Source organism: Artemia franciscana, chromosome 8 (assembly GCF_032884065.1).
Source record: "Artemia franciscana chromosome 8, ASM3288406v1, whole genome shotgun sequence".
In the NCBI taxonomy this organism is placed as follows: Eukaryota; Metazoa; Arthropoda; class Branchiopoda; order Anostraca; family Artemiidae; genus Artemia; species Artemia franciscana.
Genome location: NC_088870.1, coordinates 39,490,149 through 39,516,541, shown reverse-complemented (window position 1 = coordinate 39,516,541; position 26,393 = coordinate 39,490,149). Strand labels below are relative to the sequence as shown.

The 26,393-nt window shown below is 34.5% G+C and overlaps 1 protein-coding gene across 1 annotated transcript in view; it reads right to left on the bottom strand.

Annotated features, from left to right (window-relative positions):
• Window positions 1-26,393, bottom strand: part of LOC136030411 (uncharacterized) — a 53,544-nt gene that overhangs the window by 20,050 nt on the left and 7,101 nt on the right. Inside the window, exons 2-3 of the mRNA XM_065709372.1 lie at window positions 4,267-4,472; window positions 2,239-2,391 (exon numbers count right to left, since the gene is read on the bottom strand). Coding sequence (XP_065565444.1) covers window positions 2,239-2,391; window positions 4,267-4,472 — 359 coding nt within the window. The remainder of the gene's footprint in view (window positions 1-2,238; window positions 2,392-4,266; window positions 4,473-26,393) is intronic.

Genomic DNA, 26,393 nt, shown 5'->3' with positions numbered 1-26,393 from the left:
CCGGTGTCCCGGTCGTCATTTGTGTCCCGATGTCCCGGTCTGTAATTTCGTCAGTCGAAAACATGACGTCAGTCGACACAGAAACATGATGTCACCTAACAGATCCACAGACAGACAACTTATTTTTATGTATATAGATATATATATATATATATATATATAAAAATATATATATATATATATATTTTCTTTTTAGTTTTTTTGTAGTTTTTACCTTTTTTAGTTTTTTTCTTCTTTTGTATTAATGCTAAAGCCAAGGTTCAAACCTAGAACCTCTCGGACCTAGAACCTGAAACATAACGCTTTACCAACTCAGCTACTTCGGCTTGAATACATTCGTTTTGAGTAGCTTCCTCGGGTGTTGCCATTGTAGGTTCTTCAGTCATTTTACAATTAGAAATTTCTCTTTCAACGGTCTTCTTACAATTAAAAATTTGTCTTTGAACGATATTCTTAAATACCTGTGTCCTGGTCGTCATTTATATTCCCTGTGTCCCGGTCGTCATTTGTGTCCCGGTATCCCAGTCTGTAATTTCTCTTTGAGTGTCCCGGTCGTTATTTATATTCCCTCTGTCCCGGTCGTCATTTGTGTCCCGGTCTGTAATTTCTCTTTGAGTGTTTTTTATTTTTAGTATTTTTTAGTTTTTTACATTTTTTCTTTTTTCAGTTTTCTTTTTCTTCTTTATTTTTCAAATTCACTATGAAATACATATCGCCGAACCTTTGTTTTTTTAACTAAAATATGGTAGGCATTGATGACCTTATCCAAGTCAAAATCCCAAACCCAATCATCATCGCTATCATTTTCAGTTTTGATATGTTTTGACTCTCGCTGTCCAGGTGGATCTGCATCTAACTGCGCGGTTTTGCGTTCTTTAGCCTCAAGCCTGTTTCCTTGCTGTTCTTTTGATTCCTCGGCATGCTTTCTTTTCTGACTTTCTCTATCAGCAGCAAGTTTTTTGGCATAGACTCTTTGAGCATCTTCATCGGCTTTTGCCATTGTAAGTTCATCAGTCATTTTAAACTTAAACATTAATAGATTTCTACGTGAACATATATGTCTTAAATATCTTTAATGACGTCACTGTCATAGCAAAAATGACGACAACTAACTTCATGACGTCAGTCGACACAGAAACCTGACGTCACCTGATCCACAGACAGACAGACAACTTATTTTTATATATATAGATACATATAAATTTCGGGGAAAAAAAAAGAAAAATCAAGGGTGTATGAAACGAAAAAAAATCATCTATTTTCAGTATTTAATGGTCTTAGAAATGGGAAACAAATATCCAGAGGGATGTAAAATGGCACCCATGGAGAGTGCAATGGAATAGCTACACCAAGGATGGAACATATCTTACTTTGCGTAAATGGTAAGCAGATTTAATCGTCTTAGAAATGGGAAACAAAAAATCTGGAGGGATGTATTAGGGCAACCATGGAGAGTGCAATAGAATAGCTACACCAAGGACTAAACCTATCTTACTTTGCATAAATGGTAAGCAGATTTAACCGTCTTAGAAATGGGAAACGAAGAATCCGGAGGGATGCAAAAGGGCACCCATGGAGTGTGTAATGGAATAGCTACACCAAGGATGAAATATATCTTACTTTGCATAATTGGTAAGCAGATGGAACACTCACCCAATCATGTGAGATTATACAATACAAATTTATAATTTTGTTTTTGGGAGAAGAGGAAAAGTGTTTTCCCGCCCGTTCTCGCAAAAAAATACATTCTAGGGTTTTATTCCATTGTCGCCTGAAGGAATCTTTGGCTAGTCTTACATGAAGTAAGTGTTTTGTTTTGCCAAGTAAAAATTACATCTGTCCGGCAGCGTTAAAGCCTCTGCATAATACAGTAATTTCAAGTCCGCGTAAAATGAATTTTGCATTTTAGCGTAGAATTAATATATTTTTCTACACTTTTTTAGCATGAAGTTCGCATATTTGTACATTTTAGTACATGAAACATAGTTGCTTCTTCTTCTTTGTTTGAAGAACCAACCACCTCCTTAAGACTGATGATCTGATTTTATACTTGGTGCATATCAGGGTTTTATGTGGTGAAAAAAGATAAGCTCAATGCAGGTTTATCTATAAGACACTAAATCATTTCTTTTTTCATGTTTTGAAAGCTTCATCCTCAGCACTTCTTCTTTCTCAGATAATGTTGTTTGAAGTCTATTCTGTTCTGAAAACGTATTTGATCTAGTATGTTCTACTTACCACTGAAAAGCGAGCTGACACTTCTAAGTTTTCTGGCAAAAGTGCGACATCTAACAAGCAGAATGTTCCCCTCCAAAGAAATACAATAAGATATCCAACAATAACTATCCCGAAAATAGCATCGCAGAAGCAAACTTTCAAATCATTTCGAGCCTGCAATTTAAGCCAATTAGAAATTAAATTTAATAGGGTAAGTAATAATTTCCCAACAGTTCTATTCATCTGAGTTTCATTTACGTTGTTTGGCTGTTTTTTTTTCCAAGTACCGAAATAAATTTGTCCGGTAAACGACTGTTTACTCTAGATTCAGTCAAACAGTTCGTGGTAACAAACTGTAAGTAGAAAGCGGCTTGGACCCATAGCAACCGAAACTCTTAAAAACTGAATTTGGAAGCAATAGACATAAGAAAAGAATTGACTTTTATGCTGATTCCAAATATAAGACACTATGCAAAGAAACATATTGACCTTTGATTTAGTTCAACATCCCTCTCAAGCTTCCCTAAAAGTTTCAAATTAATGCCCTTAGCAATTCCTGAGATATCGTACGCCTGCTCTTTTAAAGCCTAGAGTCGCACAGCTTCATTTAATTTACTTCAATATCCCTCTCAGTATTCCCTGAAATTCTTAAATTAATACACTCACCCATTCCTGAGATGTTGCAGATATACTATTTTGAAAAGCTGGGCGCGCATATTGTCATTTGATTTAATTAAACATCTCCCCGATATTCGCTAAAGCTTAAACTTTAACACTCTTAGCTATTCCTGAGATACAGCATTTACGTCATGTTGGCAACCTTGATGCGTATACCTTAATGTCTTTCGATTAAGTTTAACACCCTATCAATATTACATGAAAGTTTCAACTTAATACTCTTGGATGTACATGGTGTCTTTATATTTAGCTCGATATTCCCTGAAAGTTTGAACTTAAATCCTTAGTCATACCCCTAATATTGCAGATACGCCTTTTTGACAACCTGGATGCAAACAATTGCTTTTGATTAGTTTAACCCCCCCCCCCTCCCTTTAACATTTCATGAAAGTTTTAACTTGATATCCTTAGCCATTCTTGTGATATTTAGGATGCACTATTGAGACAACCATCCCATTTTGATACAACATTTTGACAAACCTCTGTGTGGATACACGGAGTGTCTTTTCATATAGTCCATTATCTCACTCAACTTTCTTTGAAAGTTTCAACTTAATACCCCTTAGCATTTTCTTGAGACATCACAGACACTATAAACATTTTTCCAACAGACTGATCATTATTTGAAGTATAACAAAACTCTCAGCACGAAGGGCATCAAAACAAAAGCCCTTTTTGCCTTCTTGGCCCATATTGAGAACAATCATACCAAAAATCACGTAAAATAAAAATTTATTGCACCAAGGCATTAAAACAAAAGTCTTTTTTGACTCCTTGACCCGTATTAAGAACATTCATACCAAAAAATTGCATATAATAAACATCTATAGCACCAAGGGCATCAAAACAAAAGCCTTTTTTTGTGCCTCCTTGAACCATATTAAGAACATTCATACCAAACAGTCACGGGTTTCTAAGATTTTTCTTTTGTTTGTTTCAAAGTTTTGAAGTTTTTAGGACGGTACCATATTTTATTCAGAGATGCCATGTTAGATCTTGAAAACAAATAACTGAAACTAATAAGTTAAATTTGAAAATACTTCTAGTTCTCGAAAATTCTAAAATTAACAATCTGTAGATTCTCAATCACATCTACATCTTTAAAGGAAAGCTACATCTTTTTAAGCTGTTTGATGCAGCATGTCTTAGAAATAGTAATCTGCTGATTTTTAACCGGAGTTTCTTTTTTATTGGATGGCCTGCATAAGGGGGCCTTCTTCAGTTAAAATTGAGTTCCTGATTTTTTCTGATTTCTAAGATAAGCTTCCACTTAACCAACTCAAACAATAAAATTTATTTTTTACTATCCTTTACAGTTTAAATATGAATTATTCATCTTGTCTGAATTCAAGCATCGGAACATTATCATACGTGAATGTCGAACATCGTATGAAACACAAATATTCCTTCTTTGAAATCTCTTGCCACGTATAATGGAGAAAAGACACTATTTCGAAGACATTTTAATGAAGTCAATCCAATGAGTCCAAATGAAATGCAACCAAAAGCAGAGCTATATGAAAATCCCAACCAGTAATCCAAAAGTATCCACAAACTTCTCCAATGACAAACTGATGCTGGAAAGAAATTGTTGTATTGAATGAATATTTTCAAAAAGATCTATGTACGCTAATCTTCCATAAATGAATTCGTTACTTATAATAAATATATATACTATAAAAATAATCTGATTATTTATGCATAATCTTTTATCTGTAATAGTAATACATAAAGCTATTTATTTATTAAGTTTTGAAGTATCACAAAGTCATTGGAAGTTTAGTCACCTACTATATACTCATTATTTACGGTTATTATAATTTGTGTCTTTGGGGGGGGGGGAGAGATTGAAATTATTCTGTATTTAAAATGCTTTAAATTATTGTTTGTTAGTAAGCATAACTTTAAGAAAAAAACAAATAAAACATTTAACATTATTCTAAGTACTTTGATGCACATTTGAGCCAATCATTTTGTATCCGGACAGTAAAAAAAAAAAACTACTTTAAAAAGAAGTTACCCTGACTCATTGTTTTTAATTTATGTTTTTAATTAAACATTAATGTTCATCTAATTGAATTTTTACTTTTATTTACTTATTTTATAGCATTTATAGTGATTTTACAGCAGACCGGAATATTAGAACAAAATAAAATTTTATACTAAACTTTGAAGCTCGGTCCGCACTGGTTGCAATAATGATAAAAAGACAAAATTTTTAGTTGGAGTATCTTATAGCATTAGTAAAAAAATATAAAGGGTATGCATTTTGAAACTGCAAAAAAAATTGTCATCTAAGGGACACTTTAACCCGCATGTTAAGTAATGCTTTAAAGAGTGTTATCAGATAATATTGCTATCAGAGATGAAATGAAAGTGAAAGTACCATTATGGCTAGAATATGCTACACCTTCATACATAACCAAAAGTTTTTCCTTTTCCTCTTTACTACACGGAATTTTACACTTATATTTATGGCATTCTTAAAAGAGCATACCTATATGCATAGGCTACAAAATGCTTAAATTGAATTAGTGAAATGTATTGAAGTTTTATCCTGGATCAATAATTCTAAAGGATACAAACTTTTGTACATACAAATTTGATTAATAAAAAAAAATTACAAAGTATTACATAAAACACAGAAAAAGTAGAAAGCAGTTAAAACTCAACAACGGAAATAACAAATCGTGAAAAAAAAACTGACGTAGGATAAAACATAAACGAAAAGAACCATGAATTAAAGAAAGGTGGGGGTCCTAGCAACCAGTTCCAGAGAGGACGGTTGATATTAGAGGTAAATTTAAGCCCTATTAAGAGCTATTTCTGAGAGCTTTTAATGAAAATACCGCGTTTCCATGAGCCAAGACTATGCACCCCGGTTGACAAGTGCACATTTGAATAATATTTTCTCTTCAAATTTCACATAATCTCGTTAGAGGTAAATCTTAAGCCACATTACGATATTTTTGAGGGCTTTTAATGAAAATACCTCGTTTCTTTGAGCCAAGTCTATGCACCCCCTTGTTGACAAGCGTACATATGAATAATATTTTCTCTTCAAAAATCTTGTTAGTGATAATTTTGAGCCCTATTAAGAGTTTTTCTGAAATTTTTTAATGAACATGCCGCGTTTCTTTGAGAATAGACTGTGCACCCCCGGCTGATACGAGCCCATTTAAATAATGTTTTCTCTGCAAATTTTACATAATCTCGTTAGAGGTAAATTTAAGCCCTATTAAGGTCTATTTTTGAGAGCTTTTAATTAAAAATGCTGCGTTACTTTGATCCAAGACTATGTACCCTTGGTTGACAAGCATACGTTTGAATAATATTTGCTCTTCAAAAATTTCATTAGAGGCAATTTTGGGCCCTATTAAGAGTTACTGCTGTGAGCTTTTAATGACATGCAGCGTTTCTTTGAGCGAATACTACGCACCCCGGCTGACAAGCGCATACTTGAATAATATTTTCTCTTCAAATTTCACATAACCTCGTTAGGAGTAAATTTAAGTCACATTAAGACTTTTGTGGACTTTTAATGAAAAAACCTAGTCTCTTTGGGCCAATACTATGCATACCCGGTTGACAAGCGCACATTTGAGTAATATCTTCCCTTCAAATTTCACATTGAATAATATCTTCCATTCAAAATCCAAACTGAATAATATTTTACCTTCAAATTTCGCATACCTCTTGACAGAGGTAAATTTAAGTCACATTAAGATGTTTTTGAGGACTTTTAATGAAAATACATCGTTTTTCTACTAAGCGTTAAATTTCAGCCCCCCAATGTCGAAAAAAAATTCTTTTAACACCTCTCAGCTTAACTCCAAACTCTAGAAAATGTTAGTCCAAACAATTCACACCACCGTGACAATATGTTGCTAGCCCACCCTAGAAAGCAATTACAGAGGAGGAGGGTTGCTATTAAAGATAAATTTAAACCTTATTTAGATTTATTTCTGCGGGGTATTAATGAAAATCCCTCGTTTCATTGACTGGATGTTATATTTCAGTCGCCGCCGATAAAGTCATTTAACACCTCCCACCTCAACTTTAAGATGTAGAACACATTAGTAGAAGTAATTCACACCACCGTGGCAATATGCAGCTACCTCAAGGCATCCCAATGATATATATTATTATTCCCAAGACATTTTCCTGATTTTTTCATGATGAAAACATGATTTAAATTCATTGATTCATGTTTTTCACAAGCCAAACTTCTGTGATAAACCATGCCGCCATTTTTGGCACCCTTTAGCACCCATACACATCATTTAAGCTCTTTATGACGTTTGAGCACTCCGAAAAGTATATTTTGTTTGTTTTTGTTGATATTGTTTTTTGAAAATTCCTAACCTGTGCCACACTATGACTGACCCACTGGCATCCTCTACCACCACCTTCTCATTCCTAAGACATTTGCCAGACATTTTCTTGTCAAAATTCATAATCCATGTTTTATGTTTTCGCAACCTAACCATCTGTAATACACCATGTCAATTCACACCAAGTGCAACACTATTACTGACATTCTGGTACCCTCTGGCAACCCCTCATCACTCCTAACACATTTCTAAATATATATTTTTTAATAAGGTGATAAATAATCCCACTTCCAACGCTTCTAACCCCCTGTTGGAAACGTTCGACCATCGATTCTGCTGACTTCCACTCCAGTTCATTCGATTCCAGCTCCCGATATGCTCCCTACGATCTCAACTCCAAACCCAGCTCTGGTTGCGTCAGCTCCGGATTGCCCGCTTCTGCCCCCTCTCCCGTTGCACAATTCCGATTCTGCTAATTCCGTTCCAAGCTCCATGGTGATCAATAGCTAACAAATAGTCCCTCTCTGGTACTTATTATTACGCCTAAGTGTTTTTCAAACTTCTCCTACAAAAATAACTTTATAAAATAGACATGACAGTTGTTTTCTTATTTGAACAGTGAAAACTTGCCATTTTATTGCTAGATTGAAATTTTCCATGGTAATTCCCCGGCTGAGACACTGAAAGGCAAGCATGTGGCACGCTCTAGCAGGCTTTATCACACACAATGCATTTGTCGGGTATTTTCCTCAAAACTATTCGGTTACATCAGAATTGATGCTTTCAACTTAATGTAAAAATTCCCATTATCGTTTCTTCTGATGATTCCTACCGATTGAGGCCAACGTGGCACAATTTACCACTCTTATGAAACCCTATCGCACACATCAAATCATAAATTCTTATTACAAAGTACAAATACTTGTTACAAAACAAAGCATAATTTTTACAAAACAAAAATATATCCTTAAAGATCGCAAATTCTTCTTACAAAATAAAAGGTACTTCTTACAAACAAAAAAATTCTTACAAACCAGAATATACATCCTAAGAAATCAGAAATCCTTGTTAAAAAAAAATATTTCTTACAAAAGTGAAATTCTTACAAAAAAATATATCCTAAATAGTTCTAACTATACAAAGCTTCATAAGAAAATCGGAGGTTGTTCTAACAAAATATAAAATACATCCTAAAAAATCAGCATTTTTCATAAGAAATACAAAATATTTGTTAAAAACGAAAAATACTTCTTACAAAGCAAATAATAATTTAAAAAAAAATACATCCTAAGAAATAACATACTCTCCTTACATCATAAAAAATGATTTTTACGAAAACAAAATTCTTACAAAACAAAAATACATCCCAAAAGATCACAAATTCTTCTTAAAAAATACAAATACTTGTTAAAACAATAAATAATTCTTACAAAACAAAACACATCCTAGGATTTAACAAATTCTTCTTACGAAGCGAAAATAATTCTTGCGTAACCAAAATACATCCTAAACAATCACAGGCAGTTCTTGCAAAAGACAATATACATCCTAAAAGATCACAAATTATTCTAATAAAATACAAATATTTCTTAAAAAAAAATAGTTCTTACAATAAAAAATAAATCATAAAAATTCACGGATTATTCTTACAAAATACAAAATACTTTTTGTAAAATAAAAACAATCATTACAAAACAAGAAATACATCCTAAAAAATCAGATATTCTTCTTACAAGATACAAAATAATTTTTAAAAACCAAAAACATATCCTAAAATATCACAACTGTCCCTAAAAAATACAAAAATTTTTCTTACAAAAATACTTCTTAAAAAACAGTTCTTCCAAAACAAAATACATTCTAAAAGATTACAGATTATTCTTATAAAATACAAAATACTTCTTATCAAACAAAATTGATTTTTGCAAAACAAAAATATATCCTAAGAAATCAAAAAATATTCTTACGCAGCAAAAATAATTCTTACAGAACGGAAATACATCCTGAACCATCAGTAACAGATCTTACAAAAATATATCCTAAAAATCAGAGATTCTTCCTACAAAATAAAAAATACTTGTTACAAAACAAAAAATACTTCTTAAAAAGCAAAAAATGATTCGTGCAAAACAAAAACACATCCTAATAAATCATAAATTCTTCTTAAATCATACAAACTTCTTACGAAACAAAAGATTATCACAGAACAAAAATACATATGAAAAGATCAAATATTCTTCTTACAAGATACAAAATACTTATTACAAAGCAAAAAATACTTGTTACAAAACAATAACTAGTTCTTAAAAAGAAAAAAATATTTCTTGCAAAACAAAAATGCATCCTAGAAAACACAAATTCTTCCTACAAAATAAAAAATAGTTTTTACAAAACATAAAATAAATCTTTCAAAACAAAAATTACATCCGAAGAAATAACAAATTCTTCTTACAAAGTAAAAATAATTCTTATAAAACAAATATACATCGTAAATGATCACAAATGGTTTTAAAAAAAAATACAAAATACATCCTAAAATTCAGAGATTGTTCCTACAAAATACAATATACTTGTCAAAAAACGAAAATGTCTTCTTACAAAGCAAAAAAAGCATTTCTTACAAAACAAAAATACATCCTAAACAATCGCAAATTGTTCCTAAAAATAAAAAAAAAATTGTCCTTACATCATACAAAATACTTCTTACAAAAACAATTATTCCCACAAAACAAAATACATTTTAAAAGATCACAAGTTATTCTTGCAAAATACAAAATACTTCTTACTAAACTAGAAAATAGTCTTACAAAATAAAAATACATCCTAATAAATCACAAAGTCTTCTTACGAATCAAAAACAATTCTTACAAAACGAAAATACACTCTATGCAATCAAAAACGGTTCTTACAAAATACATCCTAAAAATCAGAGATTTTTCTTACAAAATAAAAAATACTTGTTACAAAGCAAAAACTTCTGACAAAACAAGAAGTAATTCTTGCGAGACAAAAATACATTCTAAAAAATCACAAATTCTTCTTACATAATAAAAAATACATAACGAAACAAAACAAATCCTTACAAAACAAAAATACATCCCACAGGACACGTAAAAATGTGTGGTACGTGAAAATTACACTGACCTCTGGGGTACCACCAGGTTACTCTGGTGGCATTAGAAATTTTCCCAATACTGAAGTAAACGTAAGAACGATGTCCCTCCCCCCCCCGCCTTCAAAATTCAATTCATCTCTCTGAAACTTTGGTAAAAACCTACTTCACCTATTTCAGACTCTAATATACCACTTGTGATCTGGTATTACTGTCTCTGTCTGACGGAATCTTGATAAATTCCCTTTTCATATGTCTCAAACTCTAAAATGAATCCGATTCAACTCTCTCAGACTTTGGTAAAAAACCTAATTCACCTATTTCAGACTCTAGTACATAACATGAGCTGGTAACAGTTTCCTTATGTGACTGAATCTTGATAAATTCCCACTCCGTATGTCTCTTACTCTAAGAAAAACCCAATTCATCTCTCTCAGAATATTGTAAAAACCCAGTTCACCTATTTTCAGACCCTAGTTTTTGAGTTATTATTAGTTTCTTTGTCTGAATGAATCTTGATAAATGCCCAGATCATATGCATCTAACACTGAAAAGAATACGATTCATCCCTCTCTGGCTTAGGTAAAAACCTGATTCACATCTTTCAGACTCTAGTGCACAACTTGTGAGCTAGTAGTAGTTTCTGTGTCTGATTGAATCTCGAAAATTCCCACTTTTTATGTCTCTAACTCTAAAACGAATCCAATTAATCTCTCTCAGACTTTGGTGGTGAAAAACTAATTCACCCGTTTCAGACTCTAGTATACCACATGTGAGCTGGTAGTAGTCACTGTGTCTGAGTGAATACTGGTAATTTCCCACTTCTTATTTCTCTAACTCTAAAAGCAATCCGACTCATCTTTCTCACAGTTTGATAGAAACTAACTTAACCTATTTCAGATTCTAGCATACCACTTCTGAGTTGGTAGTGGTTTGTTTGTATGACTAAATCTTAATAAAAGCCCGTCTAATATGTCTGAAAGTCTAAAAAGAATCCGAATCATCCCTCAGGGCCTTTGATAAAGACCAAATTCACCTATTTCAGACTCTAGTGTACCCTTTTTGATCTAGCAGTAGTATTTGTATCTGAAGGAACCTTTATAAATTCCCACTTCATATGTCTCAAAAATCTAAAATGAATCCAGTTCGTGTTTGTCTGACTTTGTTAAAAACCTAATTCACCTATTTCAGATTCTAGTATACCACTTGTGAGCTGGTAGTAGTTTCTGTGTCTGATTGAAACTTGATAAATTCCCACTTCGTATGTTTCCAACTCTAAAACGAACCCTATTTATCTCTCAGGCTTTGGTAAAAACCTAAATCAACTATTTCAGACTCTAGCATACCACATATGACCTGGAAAGAATATCTGTTACTGACTGAGTCTTGATAAATTCCCACTCTATATGTCTCTAACTCTAAAAGGAATCTGATTCATCTCTCTCAGACTTTGGTAGAAACCTAATTCACATATTTCAGACTCTGGTACACCACTTGTGACTTGGTATTAGTGTCTGTGTTTGACTGAATCTTGATAAACTGCCACTTCATATGTCTCTAACTCTAAAAAGAATTCGGTTGTACTCTTTTAGACTTTGGTAAAAACTTAATTCAACTATTTTAAACTCTAGTATACAACTAGTGATCTTGTAGTTGTGTCATTGTTTTACTGAATATTGATAAATTCCATCATATTATGTCTCTAACTGTAAAAAGAATCCGATTCATCTCTCTCTTACTTTTGTAAAAACCAAATTCACCTATTTCAGACTCTAGTACACCACTTGTGAGCTAGTGGTAGTGATTGTGTCTGACTGAATCCTGAAAAAATTCCCACTTAATATGTCTCTAACTCTAAAAAAACCGATTCACTTATAACTCTAAAATGAATCCTATTTATCTCTCTCAGCCTTTGGTAAAAAAAAAACTTATTCAACTATTTTAGACTCTAGTATACCACTTGTGACCAGTAGTAGTATCTGTGACTGACTGAATCTTGATAAATTCCCACTTCATATGTCTTTAACTCCAAAAGGAATCCGATTCATCTCTCCCGGAATTTAACTAAAAACCTGATTCTCCTATTTCAGGCTCTATTATACAACATGTAAGCTGGAATTAGTGTTTATGTCTGAAGGAAGCCTTATCAATAGCCACTTCATATGTCTCTAACGTTAAAAAGTGTCCAATTCGTCTCTCCTAGACTTGGGTAAAAACCTAATTCACCTATTTTAGACTCTAGTATATGACTTGTGATCTGGTAGTAGTGCCTTTGTTTGACCGAATATTGATTAATTTTCGCTTCATATGCCTCTAACTCTAAGAAGAATTCGATTCACCTCTCTCAGCCTTTGGTGAAAACTTAATTCCCCGATTTCAGACTCTAGTATACCACATGTGACCTGGTAGTAGTATCTGTGACTGACTGAGTCTAGATAAATTTCATCTCCACATAACTCTTATTCTATAAGGAATTCGATTCATCTCTCTCAGACTTTGGTAAGAACCTAATTCCCCTATTTCAGATTCTAGTATCCCACTTGTGATATGGTGGTAGTGTCCGTGTGTAAAAAATCTTGATAAATTCCCACTTCTTATACCTCAATCTCTAAATAGAATCTGATTCATCCCTCCCAGGATTTTGTCAAAACCTATTCACCTCTTTCAGACACTATTATACTACTTGTGAGCTAGTATTAGTGTCTGCGTCTGAATGAATCCTAATCAATTCCCACTTCATATGTCTTTAACTTTAAAAAGCTTCCAATTCATCTCTCTCACACTTTGGTAAAAACCTAACTCCCTTATTGAAGACTCTAGTTTACCACTTTTGAGCTGGTAGTAGTGTCTTTGTTTGACTGAGTCGGAATAAATTCTTACTTTATAATCTCTAACTCGTAAAGGAATCCAATTCATATCTTTCAGACTTTAGTAAATGCCTAATTCACCTATTTCCGATTCTGGTATGCCACTTTTGAGCTAGTAGTAGTGTTTGTGTCTGACTGAATCCTGATAAATTCCCACTTCATAATTCTCTAACTCAAAAAAGAGTCGTAGTCATTTCTGGACTTTGGTAAAAACCCAATTCAGCTATTTTAGACTCTAATTTACCCCTTGTGACCTGGTAGTAGTATCTATGACTGACTGAATCTTGATAAATTCCACCTTCGCATGTACATAACTCTAAAAAGAATTCGATTCATCTCTCTTAGACTTTGGTAAAAACCTAATTCCCCTATTTCATACTCTAATATTCCACTTGTGATATGGTAGTATTGTCTGTGTTTGAAAGAATTTTGATAAATTCCCACTTCTTATGTCTCTATCTCTAAAAATAATCTGATTCATCTCTCCCAGACTTTAGTCAAAACCTAATTCACCTACCTAAGACACTATTATACCACGTTTGAGCTCGTATTACTGTCTACGCTTGACTGAATCTTTATCAATTCCCACTTCATATATCTGTAGCTTTAAATTGAACCCAATTCATCCCTCTCAGAATTTGGTAAAAACCTAATTCACTTATCTCAGACTCTAGCATACGACTTGTGAGCTGGTAGTAGTGTATTTCCCTGACTGAATCTTAATGAATTCCCACTTCATATGTCTGTAACTCTTAAAGGAATCCAATTCATATTTCTCAGACTTTAGTAAAAGCCAAACTCACCTACTTCAGACTCTAGTACACCACCTGTGAGCCCATATTAGTGTTCGTGACTGATGAAACCCTGAAAAAATCCCACTTCATATGTCTCCAACTCTAAAAAGAATATGACACATTTCTCTTAGACTTTGGTTATAAACCTAATTTCACCTATTTCAAACTCTAGCATACCGCTCGTGATCTTTAGAAGTGTCTGTGTCTGAGGAAATATTGATAAATTCCCTTTTCATATGGTTCCAACTCTGAAAGGAATCCCATTCATCTCTCTCAGACTTTGGTAAAAACTTCGTTCACATATTTAAGACTTTATTATAACCACTTTTGACCTAGTAGTAGTACCTATAACTGACTGGATCTTGAAAAATTCCACCTATCTGTTTCTCAAACTCTTAAAAGGATTTTATTCATTTCCACCAGACTTTGTTAAAAACCTATTTCACCTATTTCACACTCTAGTATACGACTTCCGACCCGGTAGTAGTTAGTATGTTAGTACTACGGCTGGTAGTAGTGACTGACTGAATCTTGATAAATTCCACCTTTATATGTCAAAAATACTCTAAAAGGAATCTTATTCATCTCTGTCAGACTTTTCTAGAAACGTAATTCACCTATTTCAGACTCTAGCATACCACTTGTGAGTTTGTAGTAGTTTCTTTGTCTAACTGAATCTTGACAAATTCCTGCTTAATATGTTTATAATTATAAAAAGAATCCGAAAAACATTTCTCTCGGACTTTGGTCAGAACCTGATTCACCTATTTCAGACTTTAGTATACCACTTGTAAGGTATATCTCTAGTTTCTGTGTCTGACTGAACCTTGTTAAATCCTTACTTACTATGTCTCTAACTCTAAAAAAATTTATTCATCTTTCTCAGAATTTGGTTAAAACCTAATTAACCTATTTTAGACTCTAGTATTCCACTTGTGATACATGGTAGTAGTGTCTGTGTTGGGCTGAATCTTGATAAATTCCAACCAAGGAAGATTTAAAATATATCCATATGCCACTCAGTGGCATATGCCACTGAGATATATTACAGTGGTGCTATTTTAATAACCTGAGTGCAGATAGTATCTTCTGATTCGCCTCGCTACTTCATCATGAATATATTCTAAGATTAAATTGATCTCCCAGGTCAAGATTTTTAGGTCAATCGAAGCAACAAATTGATTATCCATTCTCTGCCCCCTAAAAACAAATCTGAAGTATCGCTGCCACTTCCCCAAAATTGTTCCAAGTCTCAAGTTCCCTTGTCTCAAGTTTCAATTTGATTTACCCAAATGGTTTCTCACATATTTCAGGCATATTATTTTGATTCTATGAATGCATTTATTGTCTTTTAATTTACCTTTTTCCTCTCTCCTCCGGTCAAGATTAAAGTTTCAGTCGGCCCCATAATACAGCTTTTAAGCTTCAATTCGGTTTTCCAAGGCAGCCTTTATTATTCAAATCGATCCAAAGTGTTATTGAGGTATGGCAGTTACACTATTCTAATTACCTGGTCAGCCATGACGTCTTTCTATTTATATTACTTCGGTACTTGCCTGTTGTAGTGCCGACCACACGAGAAATAAAGTTAGGTTAATCCTACTGAAATATACCTTAGTGTGATAAAAATATAATACTTCAGAAACAAATTAGGGATATATATTTGCACATTAGAGGGTGGGGGTAAAGTGTAGCGGGTCTGCATGCAAAATGTGCTAGGTACAATTGTTCTGCATATGATGAAGTAAGAATAATTTTCTTATATCACAATGTCCAAATACTTTACCCCCGCCCCACACCCATAGTGCGCAAACATATAGCCCAAAATATATATTTCCCATCTAATCTGTCACTTCTCTTTGTCTTGTCTCACGTTAAGCTGAAAGGAACTAATAAAAGAAACCGGTTCTACAATGAGTCAATGGATGAATAACTTGCGTGGTCAGCGCTATAACAGATGAGTACCATTGCTGCTCCACAGGAAATAAATTATAGTTCTCCATGGGTGATTATATACATGGAAAATTATACGAAAAAACTTTCACGCTCTTTAACCAGAGAAATTCTGCTCACACACACCCCTTAAATACGCAATTGTCTCTGATTGTCGGATAATATAATTTTTAATGAGTGCCAAGAATGCTTCTGTACATAATTTGTTCCGAACAGAGGGTAGACTTCTATAAATTAAATAAATATAGAGTAAACTTTTCTATCTAATTTTTCAACAGACCATTTTTTCCCTAATAGTTAGAAGTTCGAAAATCTCATAAAATCTCATTTCATTTTCTTCTTATGCTTTGTAACTAACCCAAATTCTTTTACGGGGACAATTCCGGATCTTCTCCCTGGCGCAAATATTTGCCTCTATTTATTTAACATCTTTTAGTCGTAAGTGTTAGACTTTCTTCTATACATTTTTGTTTTGCTGCAACAAGATGCTCTACTTTCATGCTAAAAAAAAAATACACATTTATATATAAAACAAAATTTCTGCATCCAATTTTTCTAAAAAAGGGTTTTTCAAACAATTACTGAATTATATGAAATTGTATTTCCTTCTTACTTTGCTCCTTTTAATTAACTCCCTTAAAATGCTTATTAGAAAAACGACACGCGCCTCATTACATTTCCTATCACGATACTATTTATTACAGGTCATCTTCCTCAAACATGAAATCCGAGGAAAATTATGCACCCACACGCGACCTTATTTTTTTTTTGTAATGGCAACAATCACCACGCTTCATTAGTTTTGTAACCCTAGATCTGCACAGCTTCGTTTTCACGGTGAAGTGTCATTTTTTGTTCTCTTTATATTTCATCCGGTTTTCTTTCTGCAAGTTCTTGCGTCATGACAGTTGATAAATGTGCACAACAATCATGGTTAACCCTATATTTGGAACCTAGGTTCCAAATATGGAGCCTTATGGTTAAGATTAAATACATATATATATATATATATATATATATATATATATATATATATATATATATATATATATATATATATATATATATATATATATATATATATATATATATATATATATGTATATATAAATATATAATGAGGAGGCGCGTGGTTGTGTCGAAGAGTGAAGTAGGAGCCGTACTGAATAGTAGTGAAGAATCTTTTATGTTTATGGGTCTCAACGTGAGTTTTGTCACAGAGCAGTGTACTTTATGTTTTGTTATTTCCTTTTTTTTTAATTAAATCCGAACCTAAAATAAAAATTGTTTTCTACCCAATGCTTTGTTTCTCGTTTTGCCTTTTGCGCTTCCATTTTATAATTTTATTTGAAAATTTCCAATTTGATATGAACAGTTCTGGTTTTTTTTCGCATTTGTTCTGCGTGAGGAAAACTGCGCCAGAATTTATGGAAACAAACAACGATAGTTTGCTGGAATGAGATGGTACACCACCTTAATTAAATAACAAACATAAATAGAGGTCTTCGACTAATTTTTCTTAGAAAATGATTGTTTTGTAACAGGTGGTTGAACATAAAATATTGAATTTCATTATTACTCTGCTATTTTAATTAGGTCATTTAAATACAAGTTAGAGAAGGGCACGTACCTCATCGCCTTTACTATCATATTAGTTCTTATTGTAGGTCATTATCCCAAATAAGCAATCGAAGCAAAATCATTCCTATACACGCACGTTTTTTTGGTATAGTTGTCAACCACTATGTTTCATGACTTTGAGTTTTATAACCCTAAGTTAAAATAGCTGCATTCTTACGCAAAATGGCAATTTTTGTGGTTTTTATTCCAGATTTCATTGAATTTTGGCTGCAAGTAAAGACGTGAAGGTATTGCAACGGCTTTGTCAGAACGTTTCAACTGATAATCAAACAGTTCGTGGTAACGAACCTGGCTCATTAGTAACCGAAACTCTAAAAAATGGAATTTTGATACCAATAGTTACATCAAAAGAATCGCATTTTAATGCTGATTTGAAATATTTAAGTTTCATCAAAATTAGTTTTACCCATCAAAAGTTACGAGCCTGAGAATATTTGCCTCGTTTTCGAAAATAAGGAGAAATACCCCCTAAAGGTCGTACAATCTTAACGAAAATCACACCATCAGATTCAGCGTATAAGAGAACCTTGTTGTACAAGTTTCAAGCTCCTATCTATAAAAATGTGGAATTTCGTATTTTGTGCCAGAATGCAGATCACGGATGCGTGTTTATTTGTTTTTTATTTTGTTGTTTTTTTCCCAGGGGTGATCGTATCGACCCAGTGGTCCTAGGATCTTGCGAGAGGGCTTATTCTAACGAAAATGGAAGTTCTAGTGCGCTTTTTAAGTGACCAAAAAATTTGAGGGCACATAGGCCCCCTCCCACGCTCATTTTTCCCAAAAGTCACCGGATCAAAATTCTGAGATATCTATTTTATTCACCATAGTCGAAAAACTTAACGACGATGTCTTTGGGAACGACTTACTCCCCCGCAGTCCCCGTGGGAGGGGTTGAAAGTTACAAACTTTGACCTGTGTTTACATATAGTAATGGTTACTGGGAAGTGTACAGACGTTTTCAGGGGGATTTTTAGGTTGGGGGGAGGGTTGAGAAGAGGGAGATATGTTGGGGGAACTTTCCTTAGAGTAATTTGTCATGGGGTGAGAAAATTTTTATGAAGCGAGCGATTTTCTCGCATTATTTAAAAAAAACAATGAAAACATTAATATGAAAAAGTTTTTTCAACTGATAGTAAGGAGAAGCATTAAGACTTAAAACGAACAGAAATTATTACGCATATTATGGGCTCACCTCTCCTAATACCCCGCTCTTTACACTAAAGTATTTTTAGTAATTTCAACTATTTATTCTAAGGCTTTTGTGATTCAGGGGGTCATTCTTAAGAAATTGGGACAAAATGTAAGCTTTAGTTTAAAACGCGAGGTACTGAAGAGGGGGTGAACCCCCCTCCCCATATACGTAATAAAAACATGAGAATACAGAAGTTCGTTACGTAAGCTAATGTGTAAGATACGTATATCTTTTACTAATAAAAACATTCGTAAAAAATTAAAAGTTCTAGTTGCCTTTTTAAGTAACCAAAAATCGGAGGGCAACTAGGCCTCCTCCCCCGCTCCTTTTTTTCTAAAAGTCATTCGATCAAAACTATGAGAAAGTCATTTAGCCAAAAAAAATAAATATGCAAATTTCGTTTTAATTATTCATCTGCGGAGAGCCAAAATCGAAACATGCATTGATTCAAAAACGTTCAGAAATTAAATTAAAAAAAGTCATTTTAACGGAAAGTAAGAAGCGACATTAAAACTTAAAAACGAACAGAAATTACTTCGTATGTGAAAGGGGCTGCTTCCTCATTAACGCCCCGCTCTTTACGCTAAAGTTTTTTAATGTTTTAAAAAAGTAGAGTTAAGAGAAAGAGTCAAACTTTAGCGTAAAGATTGAGGCGTTGATGAGGAAGCAGCCCCTTTCATATACGAAGTAATTTCTGTTCGTTTTAACTTTTAATGACGCTCCTTACTTTCCGTTAAAAAAAAAACTTGTTTTTTTATTTAATTAAGTTTAAGGTCGTCCATGCCCATTACCTGTGCATAGGTTGGAATCGGCATTTTAGTAGATGGGTCTTTTTTTACAGGGATAAGTAACAAGCCTGTAGCCCGTACTTGCCACAAAGGGTATCGATCCCTGGACACTGTATTACGAAGCAGAGCATCAATCCAATGTGCTACCACAGGGTATGTTTAGTATGTGTGTGTTTTGCTTTTATATTTCAATTAATTGCTTCTTGATCTGCATTTTCCATTTGAGGAGGAGCATCCGTAGCCACGTTTGTCTCACGCGTCTTGGTGCTGTAGTGAGTTGCTAGTAGTAGTAAAAGTAGTAGTAGTATGACTACTATTGCTCGTTACTATTATTTTATTTTTATCCTCTTAAAAGACATTAAACTTCTGATGGGCCAGTGATTCTTATCAAACTTTTCTTCTATTTTGGTAAGCATGTCATAAGTCTGTTTCGCAGAATCCCACTAGTCAATTAAATCAAATTGTGAGCAGTGACCAGTCTTCAGGTCTAAGTGGGCCCATAGCAAATACTCTTTTCTTCCATTAATGATTTAAGATGACATAGAAGTTTACCGGTGATTCCCTCAAGACGCAACTGTCATTAATTTTCTGCAAGATGCAGGTGCTTGTTACGTAATAGGGCTTGTTTTCAAAGAGAAACAGGTGTCTGTTATGTTAATTACTTAAAAACCCGCGAGGGGCAAAAAAACCTTCAAGGCCCGCTAGTGGGGGACCTTCAAGACATAAGGCCTTAGTAAGCAATTCCACCGGGATCCTAGCAACCTTTTCCACTGGAGGCCATAGCAAAAAATTCCAAAAGGGATCCTAACTGCTAATTCAAACGGAGCCCGTAGTAAACAATTCAACAGGGGGTCCTAACAACCAATTCCAACGGGGGGCCCTAGCAACCCATTCCAATGGGAGCGCTACATCTAATGTAGGCCCTAGCAGTCAGTTCCAGTAGGGTTTGTAGCAACCAAGTCAAACGGGGCCCTAGTATCCAATTCCATTGGGGCCCCTAGCAGCCAATTTCACCAACAATGTATTTTTCAAGACGTTTCAAGACATTTTAAGACGTTTTATAGCATTTTTCTTCAAGATGTTTTTAAAGACAGCACAAGACGTTTCTTAAGGCATTTTCCTTCAAGACATTTTAGCAAGACGTTCCAAGACATTTCAAGACATTTTAAAGACATTTTTCCTCAAGATGTTTCAAGACATGTTTCTCAAGATGTTAAAAAACATTTTTTGGTTGTTATGTAAGAACGAATGTTTACTTATGCTAAGAATGACGCAATCTTGCGTGAAATGCTAGTGTTCAGTGGCCCGTGGGGGATATCCGCTTGTAACCGAGGAGGACACACACGTGGAGTGTTACGTAATGACGATGCAAACGTGGGTCAGTACATAATACTTTAAGAGATTCTTTCCTTCAGGGATTTATTTTTCTTTCAATGCGTTTTTTAGATTTAATTTTCTTTCATACGTTTTTTTCACAGGGAGCCTTTATATTCCAAAGATTTTTTTTCGCATTAGGACTCGAAAAATATTCCCCTCAACAGAATGGAGCGCTAAACAGCGGGCTTACGAAACCCTTTGTAGTATTTTTTGTTCAGGGAATACTTTCCGCGGGATAACCATTCCACGCACGGAGAATTTCCTGTCCCGCTCTCAAGAATATTTAAATGGGTCGTATGTTTTAACCCTTTCCATATGAGAGCAGACAACCATCCCAATGCTATTGATTTTTTGTCTATTAGACGCTCCTGCCTGTTACATTCTATTACTTTAAATTTCGATATTAGCAAAAACAAATTTTGAATGGGCCGTAAGTATTTACGCTTTAGAAGTCTCATTACTTATATTAGTAATAATAAGAAAAATGTCAACTTCACAATATTTTAGAGGTAAATTTAAGCCATATTAAGAGATATTTCTGACATGAATTAATTAAAATGGAACTTGTTTACTGCTCTATTACACGCAACTACAAGAAAAAAGAGACAGGTCCTTGCATTCGGATATTTCTGAGAGGTTTTAATGAAAATGCCACGTTTCATTGAGCCAAGACTATGCATATTCGAGACACCGTAACAGTAAGTAGCTGGGCCACTCCTAACAATCAATTAGAGGGGGGAGGGTTGTTTTTAGAGGTGAATTTCAGCCAAATTTTGAGTTGTTTCTGAGAGGTCTTAATAAAAATGCATCGTTTCTATTGCTCTATCAGACACACCTGCAAGAAAAAGAGACACATCTTTAGATTCAGCTATCGCTGAGAGGTTATAATGAAAATCATAAGTTACCATGGCAAACTATGGCTGGCACACAGCGCCCTGTGGCACTGTTCATCATTGCAATGGCATTTTTCAGATATTATCACGATAGATATATGCTTTGAATCCATTGATTTGTGTTTTAGCGATCAATACCAAATGTGATACCTCTCATGGCAATTCATGCCACCGTGGCAAACTAGGGATGGCACACAAAACCCTCTGGTACCCAATATCGTACCTAAGACATTTTTTCAAGTATTTTCTCGATAAAAATATGTTTTAAATCCATTGGATCGTGCACTCACAAGTCATTCTCAACGTGATACATCATATTGATTCATGCCACTGTATGCCACGCTATGGATGACACATGGCACCCTTCGGAACCTCTAATCATTCCTGAGACATTTTTCAGATGTTTTTTAATAAGGTGTTATCCAATTCCGCTTCCACCTCTTCTGTCCCTAATTACGCAGTTGCGATTCCACCAGTTTTGCTCAAGTCAAAAAATATTTTACTGCATTACTTTCTTATGTTTCCATTATTTTAGGGTCCATAAACCACTCCAATTTTTATAATGTTTATTCAAAAGTAAAGAAGGCAAGAATAGGAAATTCGAAGGACAAAGGCACTACTACCAGAATCTTAAAGGGTATATTAGAGTCTGAGATTGGTTAGAAGTTTTTTTTACCAAAGTCTAGAGAGATGAGTTGGATTTTTGGGGTAGAATTTTCTTAGAGAATATAAACATAGGAAGATAGTTCTCCTTAGTTACTTACACCTACACCTATTTATACTAGTTACAAAACACGCACACAAACACATAAAAACAAACGCAAACACACATACAGGCACAAACAAAAACACTCAAACCCACACACAAACACACACACTCGCATATACAAACACACGCACACACACAGACACACACAACACACGCACACACACACACACAACCACACACATACACAGACAAACACAAACACACACACCTATATACACACACAGCCATACATACACACACACACACACACACAAATGCAAAGTGGCATTTTCACCAAATTTTTTAAAAGAACTGAATACAAAAATGTGTCTCATTTTTCTTGCAGGTGCGTCAAACAGAGCAATTAAAACGTTACTTTTTCATCAAGACCTCTCAGAAATATCTTTTAATATGATGTAAATTTACCTTTTTAAAGGCATATATCTACCTCGTAAATTTATCTCTTAAAGGTTCGTCTAATAGATTAAAAATCTATAGCATTAGGATGCTTGCGTGCTCTCATATGGAAAAATTGCAAATGGAAAGAGTTGCATATGGAAAAAGATTCTAGATGGTGGGATAGGGAATTCTCCGTGCTTGGAATAAGTTATCAGGTGGAGAGTATTCCCGGAAGAAAATATTAGAAAAACTTTCAAAGTCCAGCTGTCTAGCGCTCCATTCCGTTGAGGAGAAATCTCTTTCGAATCCTCAGGCGGAAAAAATCTTTGGCATTAAAGGTTCCCTATGAAAAAACGTCTTGAAAGAAAATGAAATATCAAAAAACACCTTGAGAGAAAAATGAAATCCCAAAGAAAAGAATCTCTTAAAGTATTATATAACATCACAGATGGGCATCGTCATTACGTAACGCCCGCCCCCTGGATGAGTCCTCCTCAGTTACAATCGGGGATCCCCGCGGGCCCCTGAAGTCTAGCATGTAATGCGAGATTACGCTACCCTTGAAGTATGCAAATATTCCCTATTACATAACAACCAAAGAAATCTTGAAAAATGTCCTGAGAAAAATGTCTTAAAAACATCTTCAAATAAAAAACATATTGAAATGTCTTGAAAAAACGTCTTGACTCCCTCGTTGGAACTGGTTTATCGGACCTTCCCGCCAGTTTTGATTAGTAGGGCCCCGTTGGAATGGGTTGTTAGGGCTCCAGTTGAAATTGTATGCTAGAGTCCCGATAGAATTGGATGCTAGTGCCTCGTTGGAGTTGTGTGCTAGGGCCTCCGTTGGAATTGACTGCTAGGTCCTAGCGTTGGAATTTTTGGCTAGGGCACCCGTTTGAATTGGTTACTAGGGGCCAGGGTGAATTTGTATGCTAAGGGCCTGATGGAAATGGATGCTACGGATTCCATTAGGATTGGTTGCTAGGGTCCCCGTTGGAATTATTGCTAGGCCCCTCCCCCGATTGAATTGGTTGCCAAGGGCCCCGTGAGATTATATAATATGCTTTAAGGGAATCACCGTTAAACTTCTTCGTCATCTTTAATCATTAAACGAAGAAAAGGGTGTTGGCTATGGGGCCACTTACATCTGAAGATAGATCACTACTGCTGTGCTGGGGTTCAAACACAGTTCTGTAGAGCTAAATGTTTATATGAACCAGCGAAAAGGGGCCTCTAAATGTATTTTATAGCAATCCTAATCAAAAATTGCTAATAACTGTTTCACATGTGATTGATTTTAGTGAGGTGACGGAAAAATGACAGAAACAGTTGTTACTTTGAAATTTTCTCTCTATCCGAAGTGTTGTCGGAACCCCAGGAAAAATTTGTACCGTATAATTTAACGTCAGATCCTCCTCTTGCATCGCTGATTAACGCAGTTTACAATGGCAATGCAGAGCCAAATTAACTGCCTATAGGCAATTAGATCACGCATCCAAATTGAACCACTGTTTTACTTCAAATCCGTTATTAGAAGAGTTTTACGATGAGATTTTTTGCTTTGAATTTGAAGCGTCGGACGATAATTTGATTAAACGACATATCAATGTTTTCACTATCTATATTTGTTATAACTCGCAAAACCTCAAAAGGTTCAGTCATTTTGCTCACATTTTGATCTAGGGGGCTTTAAATCATCAGCATAATCTAAGTTCAGAAGATTTTTTCTTCCCCATTTGATTCCAAGGTCTCCCATTTCCGTTCCAGTGCTCCTTAAGACAAATCCATCAAAATTATCCATATAAAGGGGGATATGATGCAAGGATAAAACTTTTACTAAAGCTCTTCTATCAACTGAATCAAACGCTTGCTCATAATCTATAAAACTGAGGGCTAAAGGTGTTTAATAACTCAACACTTCTCAATTATTAACCTGAGAGTGAAAATTTGGTTGACACTGTCTCTACCTTTCCTAAAACCGAGCTTTTAATCTCTTAAAACTTTGTCTACAGCAACTCTCAGTCTAAAAAGTATCTTATTAATAAGTAATCTGCTACCCAGACTAATCCCTCGATAATTACCATACTCACTCTTATCACCTTTCTTATACAGGGTTTTAATTAAGATTTTCTTAAAATGGCTGGGTACTTCCCCTTTTTCAAAATAATATTTATGATCTTCAGTAACTTATATCTAGCCTCAGAGCCGCCATATTTAAGAAACTCATTTACCACACTATCAGCACCTGGAGCCTTATTATTTTTAATCCTTTTAGTCCTGTCGCTAATTTTTCCTCACAAAACAAATCTTACTTGACATCCGAGGAATTGCAAACTTTTTCCTTTTCTTCTTTATGTTTTCCTGCAACTCTATCTTGGTTCAGCACATGCTCAAAATGTTTGCCTATCTCTCTTTAACTCTTTCCTAATCACTAATTTTGGCTCGGTTCTTATCTGTAACTGGGACAGGACCAGATAGACTACTCTCTCTATTTATTAGCACCCCAGTACAATATTTTACTAATATGCTGTATAGATGCATCTTCCAGATTCTCGGCAATTTTATCCAAGGCCTCCACTTCACACATCCTTAGTCCATATTTAAATGTTTTCTGCGCTTTCTTTACATTCCTTTTGTTTTCATATTACCTATCACTCAGATAGTTTTTGTACAAGCCCCTTCTCTTGACTATGAAACAGAACGCTTTTTCATTAATATTTCTAGATGCAGTCCTAACTGTCTTCCCAAAGATAACTTCCTGGGAGGTAGTTACTCTTCTGAAATTTCTACTTTAAATTAACCCAAGACACTGCCAGATGATGATCTTTACTTTTAACATCAATAACAGCACTCCTTTTTACCCTAGTATCTTGTATTGATCCTGCCAGTCTTCGGTTTACAATAACATAATCAATAAGGTTTGCTGTCTTTCTATCAGGTGAGTACCATGTTAACTTATGGGCCCTTGTATGACCAAACACTGCATTGATTGTAAATATATTATTATACCTACAAAATTGCAATAGTCTGCAGTCATTGCTGTTTTCTTATTCTACACCAAATTTACCTAGGCTGGGATAACATCTATCCCTATTTCTACCAACCCGGGCGTTAGAATCTACTAAAGACACCATATTTGTACCTGGAACCCTGTCTATTTGTTTCTGTAACTAGAATTAAAATTCATCTGAATCACAAGTATCTCCGTCAGTCGGCTCTGCAGGGGCATATACTACTACAAAAGATACCCTGAACTTCTTAGTCATAAAATTAGAGATTAGTATCCTTATCATTGATTCCATCCCAGCCTAAACAAGACTTAGCAGCTTCTTTATTCATAATGAGCCCTACTCCCTGTCTATGTACCCCATCCTTTTCCTCTGAGTAAACAATTCCTATA